The following is a 10,565-nucleotide window of genomic DNA, read 5'->3' as shown; positions in this document are numbered from 1 at the left end:
AAAGCTCGGAAAGTAGCTCAAAAAGAAGCCGAGGCAATGCAAAACATTGAGAATTGAGGGTACGTCACTTGGAAAAGAAACCCTCAGCTCATAAGGTAAAACCCTCAGCTCAAGGAAGCTCCAAGATTCTTGGAAAAGAAACCCCCAGCCCATAAGCTAAACCCTCAGCTCAAGGAAGCGCATTGATTGTCGGGGAGGAAATCTCTAGCTCATGAATTCAATATCCTAGCTCAAAGAAGCTCATCCTTTCTTGTCCTAAAAGAACCAAAATGGAGTTAAAAGAAGAGCTAAAGGATTGGACAAATTTAATGTGCAAGAAATGACATTTGAGTTAACCAAGAATATGCAAGAAATGACCATTGAGAAACCAATGAAGGAGCTAAAGGAGGAGCTAAGGGACTAGGACACATTTATGGTGTAGGAAATGACTCTTGCTGCTTGAGATGACCTTGACTACATTTATTTCATTTCTTGAGCCCAATATTTCGGCCATGGGGTGTTGAGAAGACATTTTGGCACCTATAAATACCACTAAAGGTGTTGAAGAAACCACACCTAAAATTCAGCAAGAAAAATCTGCTGCTTCCCCTCCAAAACCACCTCTCGGCTGTCGCTTGCAAGAAGAAAGAAGGAGGAGTTGTTCCGACTTTTCAATGCTGTGATTTGCTGTCCACATTGTTGTGAAGATCCTCTCCAGGTTCGGTCGTCACTTGGCCAAAATTCAACAAGTTTCGTTTGCCCAAGTTCTGCACATTTTGAACCGTAACTTCGAGAGTACTGTAAGTGGGTTTTTGTTATGTAATTTCTTGTATTTTGAACTTTGAATATAAATATCATGACATGCATGTGTGTGTCCTTATTTTTCGAAAATGTGAGTCTATTCTATTAAAATTTTCGATTGATGTTATGTTCTGTTTGTACTTCGAAATTCTTTGATTCCGCTAAATCAGTCTGAAATTATGATATCTGAAATTCTGATAAGTTCTGTCTGATAATGTCTGAATTCTGTGTTGCACTGTTACGAATTGATTTGAAATGGGACGATAATTGTAATTCAGTCTGGCCCTATTGGTGGGTATAAAACCATGTTCTGTCTGGCCCCCATCGGTGGGTATAAAACCGTGTTCTGGCCTCACCTTTTAGAGGACTAACATATTGGAAGACAATTTGACCATGGAAATGAGATGAGTAACAGTGTTGTGTCAATTCTGAAATGATCTGATTTGCTCCTGAACTGCTTTGAATTCTTTGATAACCTCTGTCTCATATTTGATTCGTTTCTGTTAGGATAAGTTAAAAGTAATAAGTTTTGAAAGTTTGTTAAAGAAATGTTTTAAAGATTAAGTTCTATATGTATCTTTGGAAATCGATCGTCCCCAACTTGCTGAGTGTTTCCCAAAACACTCACCCCTTACAAAATTTCAGATAAAAATGAAGAGCAAATGAATGAGGAGGAGCAAGAAGCCTTCTGGGGATGGTGATCGAATGGCAAGATCAGGAATTCAAGGATTATTTACCTTTCCTTTTGTTTAACTTTCGCAAAACTCTGATGTAATTTTTATTCTATTGTCAATGTAAAGACAATGTTTTATTTATGAAAAAGACTGGTTATTTGGCTATTTGCTACGAGGCTTATTGTTATTTGATTAACAATACCGGATGTCACCGACGCTTCGATCTCGGGTCTTGACATTTAAGTGGTATCAGAGTCGCCAGGTTCATAATCCCGCTGGGATTTTGATAGACAAAATTTGACAAAGTCAATTTTTGGCAAAAGCCTAGTGCATTCCTATCTGAAGTAAACTCACCCATCGGATTCATTCACGTCTTATGTCGATGTCATTTCCTTCGAAATTCAAAGTCTATCTCCTTCAATGATTCTGAAATTTCTTGTATAGAAAGTTTCACGGAAACTTTGTTTCAATCCAAATTTTGTACCTTTCTATCCTTTACTTTGATACCATTATGAAATTTTACCTCAATTTATGGTCTTGTACTCGTGCTCGAGCTGCACTTCGCATACGTCAACTTACTAGAGGAAAACAAGATAAACAAGAACTCAAGAAGATAAGAATCTACTTCAAACTGATATACAGCAGCTCAACCATCACCTTGATCGAGCAAAGAGCTAGCTCGCCCTAACACTACGTAACCCATCTCACATGGTACGACTAGTTTCCCCTAATCAAAAGTTGATAGTAAGGATTGAAACTGAGAAGAATCTTGCTAACCGCTCTCGTTATCAAAATGAAGACCTTTCTAGCAAGAAAGAACGTTACATCGCCAATCTTCATTGCGCAATGGATAGACTACGTACCTTGTCGTGGAAAACGTGGAGGAAGAAGAAGAAGCACCTATTGATGTAGTGGAAAAAGAAAAATAATGTTGAGAGATGATAATGTATGCTAGAATGGTATTATGGTTATATGATATGATAAGAAAGAAGTGTAATATTTTTTTGGGAATTTACAAAAATAAATTGAATTATATTTTTTGGAATACACCTATCTGATATAAGTGAACTTACATTTTTGGGAATTTACCTATCGAAGATAAGCTTCCGACTTAAGATGAAATGTTTGACTCGGGGATAATAAATTATTTATGAAAATATGAGATAAGAATTATATAAGTTTTGATATTCAGACATAGAAGTTGATTTTTGTGTCAATAATTAACGGTATGGACTTAATTTGGGATGATAAGCAATAAATTTAAATATGTAGGATTTTGGAATATTTAATAAAGGTAAGAAGCATTAACTTAAGAAATTAAGGTCATTACCTGAGGTAAATAAAGAGAGTTATGAGATATTGGTGGACATCGAGGAAAGTGTAACATGTATAATAAGTTCTGACTCTTCTTATAGTATAAAAAAAAATAAGGGGAAGATTTGAGGAGAAAAACATCCAAAGAAACTTGTTTGTGTTAAAGCATGCTAGGCTCATAATCTTGATTAAAGAAAAATTTGGTAAAAGAACAATTGTTTGAGGAATTAGTTTCTTCCGTACAAGGTTGAAAGAAATTTTAACTATGTTATAACTATTGGGAATTAAGNTAATAATGAGAGAAGCAAAAGAAGGAATTGATCTCAAGATATAAAATATTCCTGTGGTACGGGAGCTCCGGAAACGTTACTTTGAGTTAGCTCAGACTGTGAAGTAGAATTCGAAAGTAACTTGATAGCTCGTGCTACACTAAAATCTAAGGAACCCTAGCGAATGGCTTCAGTTGAACTCAAGGAGCTAAAAATTCGATTCCAAGATTTGTTAGACAAAAACAAATCAGACCAAGTGCCTCTCCTTGGAAAGATTCAATCTTATTGGTACAGAAGAATGGTGAAAGTATAAAATAGTGTGTCATTCTACAAAGAACTCAATAAGATCAAGAACAAATGTCATCTTTCAAGAATAGATGACTTTTTCAATCAGTTAAAAGGAGCTAAGATCTTTTCAAAGCTTTATCTAAGGTCAGACTACCACCATTGAAGGCCAAGGCAGAGAATATTCGTAAAACAACATTAAAAAAAAAGACATGGACACTATGAGTTCATAATAATTTCTTTTGACCAATGCTCCAACAACATTCATAGAACTCATGAACAGAGTGTTCAAGAAATTCCTCGACAAGTTTGTGGTAGCATTTATTGATGGCATTCTTGAATATTCAACAAGTGAGGAAGACCGCAAGGAAGATCTTCGTCCTGCTCAACAGATGCTCAGAGAAAAATAACTCTATACTAAATTTAGGAAATATGAATTTTGACTAAAAAGTGTCACATTCTTGGGTCATATAATCTCTGAAATGGGCATATCAGTGGGTCACAAGAAGGTGGAGGCAATCATGGACTGGCCTGGACCGAAAACTAGAATAGAAGTTCGAAGCTTTCTGGGATTAGTTGGCTATTAAAAAAATGTGTTGAAAAATTTTCTTCCACTCACCAAGCTCACTCAGAAGAACTCTAAATTCAATTAGAGTGAAGAATGTGAGAAGAGTTTTAGATCCTGAAAAAGAAACTCGCTTCTACGCCATCTTTAGTACTTCCCGAATAAACCAGGAATTTCACCATTTATAATGATGAATCAAAAGAGGATTGTGATGTGTTCTCATTCAAGAGGGCAAGTAATTGCCTATGCATCGATGAAATTAAAATCATGTGAGCAAAATTATCCAACACATGATATTGAATTAGCCACAATTGTATTTGTGCCAAAGATCCATAGAATCAAATTCTTTGGTGTTATATGTGAGATATTTACCGATCACCAAAGCCTCAAATACCATTCACACAAAAGGAATTAAACATGAGGCAAAGATGGTGGATCAAACTATTGAAGATATTTTTAGGGAGTGTGCCATGGATCTCGGAGGAATTAAATAAACACCTTCCTTTGATTGAATTTGCCGATAACAATAATTATCATGGAAGTATTGAAATCAGAGAGAAAGCTATCATGATACTTGAATTGTTGATAAAGTAGCTATTATCAAGGAAAAACGCAAGGCAGCTCATGATCAATAAAAGATCTAGGCTAATTTAAAGTGAAAACCGTTGAGTTTGAAAATGGTGTGAAAGCTTGTGTTAAAGTTTCTCCTATGAAAGGAGTGGTTCGATTAAGCAAATCTAGAAAGATAACTCCAATATATGTCGGACCCTTCGAAATACTGAGAAAAATGGGAAACCTAGCTTATCAGCGGGCTTTACCACCAGGCATGTCAAGGATTGACTACGTCTTCCACGTCTCACAGCTAAGGAAGTATGTCTCATATCCAAGTAGCATTCTTGAAGTTGAACTGCTACTAATCAAAGGAAATGTGAACGAGAAAATGAAATATGAAGAAGTCCCTATTCGAGTAATGGACACCAAATACCACGTGCTGAGATGCCGAACAATTCCATATATCAAGATACAATGGTCAAATCATATGGAACGAGAAGCAACTTGGGAATTTGAAGAACGTATGCGCACTCGGCATCCTCACCTCTTTAAAGATTTATCTAACTCAAGTTTCGAGAACGAAACTTCCAATAAGGAGGGTGGGATGTGAGAACCCGGATTTTTTGAAGCAAAGCACCTCAAAAAGCTCGGAAAGTAGATCAAAAAGAAGCCGATGCAATTCAAAACCTTGAGAATTGAGGGTACGTCACTTGGAAAAGAAACCCTCAGCTCATAAGGTAAAACCCTCAGCTCAAGGAAGCTCCAAGATTCTTGGAAAAGAAACCCTCAGCTCATAAGCTAAAACCCTCAGCTCAAGGAAACTAATTGATTGTCGGAGAGTAAATCCCTAGCTCATGAATTCAATATCCTAACTCAAAGAAGCTCATCCTTTCTTGTCCTAAAAGAACCAAAATGGAGCTAGAAGAAGAGCTAAAGGATTGGACAAATTTAATGTGCAAGAAATGACCTTTGAGTTAACCAAGAAGAGGAGCTAAAGGAGCTAAATGTTTGGACAAACTTATTGTGCAAGAGATGACCATTGAGTTAATCAAGGAAGGAGCTAAATGAGATAAAGGTTTGGACAAACTTAGTATGCAAGAAATGACCATTGAGAAAACCAATGAAGGAGCTAAGGGACTATGACACATTTATGGTGCAGGAAATGACTCTTGGTGCTTGAGATGGCCTTGACTACATTTATTTCATTTCTTGGAGCCCAATATTTCGGCCATGGGGTGTTGAGAAGACATTTTGGCACCTATAAATACCACTAAAGGTGTTGAAGAAACCACACCCAAAATTCAGCAAGAAAAATCGGCTCCTTCCCCTCCAAAACCACATCTCGGCTGTCGCTTGCAAGAAGAAAGAAGGAGGAGTTGTTCCAGCTTTTCAATGCTGTGATTTGCTGTCCACATTGTTGTGAATATCCTCTCCAGGTTCGGTCATCACTTGGCCAAAATTCAACAAGTTTCGTTCGCCCAAGTTCTGCACATTTTGAACCATAACTTCGAGAGTACTGTAAGTGGGTTTTTATTATGTAATTTCTTGTATTTTGAACTTTGAATATAACTATCATGACATGCATGTGTGTGTCCTTATTTTTTGAAAATGTCAGTCTAGTCTTTTAAAATTCTCGATTGATGATATGCTCTGTTTGTACTTCGAAATTCTTTGATTCCGCTAAATCCATCTGAAATTCTGATATCTGAAATTCTGATAAGTTCTGTCTGATAAAGTCTAAATTCTGTGTTGCACTGTTACGAATTGATTTGAAATGGGACAAGAATTGTAATTCTGTCTGGCCCCCATTGGTGAGTATAAAACCATGTTCTGTCTGGCCCCCATCGGTGGGTATAAAACCGTGTTCTGGCCTCACCCTTTAGAGGACTGACATATTGGGGACAATTTGACCATGAAAATGAGATGAGTAACAGTGTTGCATCTGTTGTATTGTGTCTGTTCTGAAATGATCTGATTTGCTCCTGAACTGCTTTGAATCCTCTGATAACCTCTGTCTCATATTTGATTCGTTTATGTTATTATAAGTTAAAAGTAATAAGTTTTGAAAGTTTGTTAAAGAAATGTTTTAAAGATTAAGTTCTATATGTATCTTTGGAAATCGATCGACTCCCACTTGCTTAGTGTTTCTCAAAACACTCACCCCTTACAAAATTACAGATAAAAATGAAGAGCAAATGAATGAGGAGGAGCAAGAACCCTTCTGGGGATGGTAATCGAATGGCAAGATCAGGAATTCAAGGATTATTTACCATTCCTTTTGTTTAACTTCCACAAAACTCTGATGTAATTTTTATTCTATTGTCAATTTAAAGACAATGTTTTATTTATGGAAAAGACTTGTTATTTGGCTATTTGCTACGAGGCTTATTGTTAGTTGATTAACAATGCCGGATGTCACCGATGCTTCGATCTCGGGGCGTGACAATAATTATTTTTTTCGTACACATAAGTTTGCTCTCAATACTGAATTAAGTTTCGGAGGGGCTACGTCGGAAACATTTTCGGCTTCCTCTAATGTTTGTTCGTTTGTGTAGATTCAGTTTGGCTTGAATCTAATCGACGCGGCTCTGCTCGGCTCATTCCGCACAAGCTAACAGGATTTGGTAATTTTTGCTCATCAGACTGGACCTTAGGTACATGAATTTTTGGCAACATAAATTGGCGTCGTATATGAGAAATTGAATAAACCAAGATAAGATGGTTAGGGGACGTGGAATACGTATTGTTCGTGCAAAAGGCAGCAGGATGAACCAAAAAAACGAGAATGAAGGAAGCATCAACCAGAATCAAAGTTTTGTTTTAGATCAACTCACCCAGTTGATCATTGCCACTGTAGAGAAAAGAAAACAATTTGCCTCCAAATCCTCTCCCAAATCCGAATGAGTTTATGGAGGAGATGAGAAGACTCCGAGAAGAGGTAAAACGTCTGTGCGAGACTCGAGAAGGGCTTTCTCCATCGTCGACCTGAGCTGTCCCACTCTCAATAGAAGTCCTGGAAGCCAAGTTGCCACAACACTTTGAATCACCCAACATAAGGCATTACAATGGAAAGAGAGATCCTGAGGAGAATATCTCCCGTTTCGAGAATGTTGCCCTACTGCATCAGTATGCTGACCCTATCAAGTATCGGGTTTTTCTTAACACTCTATTAGGGGCAACCAAACAGTGGTTCAATCATACGACTCTATCAAGTGACGGGTGTGACGTGCCGTACTTTTAAACATACTTAAAATTTACGGAAAATAAAATTTTTTCTTAAATAAGTAATTCTACTTCAATATGCTATAAAAATAAAATGTTTGAACAAATGTTTGAAATGTAAACGAACTTGCAATGAGTACTTGTTTAAAACAACGTAAAGTAATTTCATTAAAAATCAGAGTAAATGAGTTCAACATGCATAAAATTTCTTGAAAACTTATGCGGTCCTCGGGTTAGTCCTCCACCCAATCCGAGCCATCTCACTGGTCTCCGCCTCTCGTCTCCTCAAACTCGTCCTCACCTGCATCGATCAAGTCTAGTGAGTCTAAAAACTCAACATGTATAAACTGAGAATAGCAAGTAATACGTAATAAAATCACATCAATTTTAAAGTAACCCATACATACTTAAACTCTAAACATACTTACATAAACATACTTACATAAGCATAGACGTGCCATAAATTCATAAACATTTTCATAAACGTGCTGCATCATACATACTTAAACATACATAATCATCATCATTTTGCGTATAGATATGTTTCAAAGCAAGTGACCCATAACATAGTGCGCCTGATCAGACTAAACCATAGTACTGGGCAGGCAGGGATGTCCACTACCACATACATAAGATCCCCGGTCGTGCTTTATCGGGTGAATTTGTCCTTGGTCATGCTTTACCGCTTTCCAATCTTGATCTAAACCCGGTCATGTTTTACTGGGGTGGAGAGGTCCCTAGACACGTTCTCTGGCTTTCAAACCCGTTCATAATTGATCATAAGTCAATTCGCATACCTCAAAAACATAAAATATTTTCTTTTGCACGTCAAACATACTTATTTAGCGTCGAGGGCTTCATTGGATCCCGTTTGGACGACTACTGCACAGGCTAAAACATTTTTTTTTAAATTTCCAGAATGCCTGGCGCTCGGGCTATAATATTTTACCACTCGAGCGCATCCTATCCAGAAGACCTGGCGCTCGGGCGGTAAGATCTTACCGCTCGGGCGGCGCCCAACTGAACAGTCTCAATGAAGCCTGCAACTCAAAATTCTCAAGAAAGCACATTTTTAACACAATTTGAGCAGTCACACGAGAAAAATCATAACTCACTCGTATCTTGTCCAAAAATTACGAATTTACTGTCAAATTGAAGATATCGAAAAGTAATACGTTTTGTATTTTTAAGGTTTTTCCAGAAAATCGACCGAAAATTCACAGGACTCGAAATGACAGCAGATTCGATTTTTGAGATCTAAAAATCGTTTCAACATCATAGCTCAAACTTTGAATAACATAAACGGATTTTTACATACAATATGCATCAAAATATTTACTATGACAATATCGATGCAAAAAAATAAAAGAATATACATGTCTTTGTGTCTAAACACTCGAAGATAACAAATACTGACGCGGTTTTGTTACGAGAGATGACCGGAAGACGCTTGCTACATGATTTTTGCTCGAAAAAAAGACGTAAATCTTCAGGACTTTGTAAAGAAAAAGGGGTGGCTGCTGCTAGAGCTCAAGAACCCTAGCTTTTCTCCTCCAAATAAACATGTATGTGTGTGTGCTGAATTGTGTGTGTGTGGTTTAGATAAATAATTAAGGGCTAAAACAAATGCTTAGTTAAATAATTAATAATAAAATATTACTAATCTAATCATTTAATCTCACTCAAAGATTTAATAAAAATGATTGAGTACAAAATTTTCAAGATTGAAATCTCCAATTATACAAAATAGTATTTGAAAAGCTTGAAATCTTAAAATCAGCGAATAAATTAAATTAGGCTTTTAAAATGCTAAAAATTTCATAAATCATTTAAAATATCAATTTCATTGACTTGAAATAAAATACCATATTAATCGTAAATCGCCTAAATCGTCACTGGTCTCTTTTCCCGATCCCGTATCGAATATTCACCTGAAACATAAAACTCAAGAAAATATTTTAACGTGCATCAAATGAAAATGTAATAATTTAAAATAATGCAAATAAAAAATCATGTATCGTTAAAAATCATTTTAAAAATTAAATAAATAATTTAGCAATTTAATAAATGCATGGGTTTTACGTGTACTTATTTTTTGTTCTACAATGCCTCCCCCACTTAAATAAATTTCGTCCTCGAAATTAACTCTCACCAAACAACTCCGGGTAACGACTTCTCATATCTGCTTCGGCCTCCTAAGTGGCCTCCTCCATTGATTGATTCAGCCACTTGATTTTGACCAACTTGGTCGCTTTGTTCCGAAGTCTCCGCTCCTGTCTGTCTAGAATTAAGGCAGGTCTTTCTTCATATGACATATCTGGAGCAAACTGCAATGGCTCATAACTTAAAACATGCGAAGGATTTGCTATATACTTCCTCAGTATCGAAACGTGGAACACATTCTGTACTCCGGTCAGATTCGACGGTAGAGCTACACGATAAGCAAGTGTCCCAACTCTGTCAAGAATTTCGAATGGCCCCATGAATCTCGGACTCAGCTTGCCTCTCTTCCGAAACCTCATAACACCCTTCATGGGTGCTATCTTCACGAATACGTGATCTCCTACGGTAAATTCGAGATCCCTTTTTCTCTTGTCAGCATAACTCTTTTGGCGACTCTGGGCGATCTTCATCCTGTCTCGGATCTTGACCACCACGTCTGCAGTCTGCTGAAAAATTTCTGGGCCAAGTTCTGATCTCTCACCGACGTCATCCCAATGAATCGGTGATCTGCAATTCTTTCAACATAGTGCTTCGTACGGAGCCATACCTATATATGATTTAAAATTGTTGTTGTAGGTAAACTCTACTAGGGGTAGTTTCGATTCCCAATTCCCACGGAAATCGATCACACATGCTCGCAACAAATCTTCCAATATCTGAATCACTCGCTTAGACTGTCCA

General features: G+C 37.0%; 1 protein-coding gene across 1 annotated transcript; it reads left to right on the top strand.

The window, feature by feature from the left end:
* Positions 1 to 4,674: 4,674 nt before the first annotated feature.
* On the top strand, positions 4,675 to 5,049 carry LOC140959356 (uncharacterized). The gene has a single exon (XM_073417210.1). The coding sequence runs from the start codon at positions 4,675 to 4,677 to the stop codon at positions 5,047 to 5,049; it is 375 nt and encodes a 124-aa protein (XP_073273311.1).
* The last annotated feature ends 5,516 nt before the right edge of the window (positions 5,050 to 10,565 follow it).

This window comes from Primulina huaijiensis, chromosome 15 (assembly GCF_012295235.1).
Source record: "Primulina huaijiensis isolate GDHJ02 chromosome 15, ASM1229523v2, whole genome shotgun sequence".
In the NCBI taxonomy this organism is placed as follows: domain Eukaryota; kingdom Viridiplantae; phylum Streptophyta; class Magnoliopsida; order Lamiales; family Gesneriaceae; genus Primulina; species Primulina huaijiensis.
The sequence above is the reverse complement of the archived record's forward strand: the minus strand, read 5'-3'. Positions and strand labels throughout refer to the sequence as shown.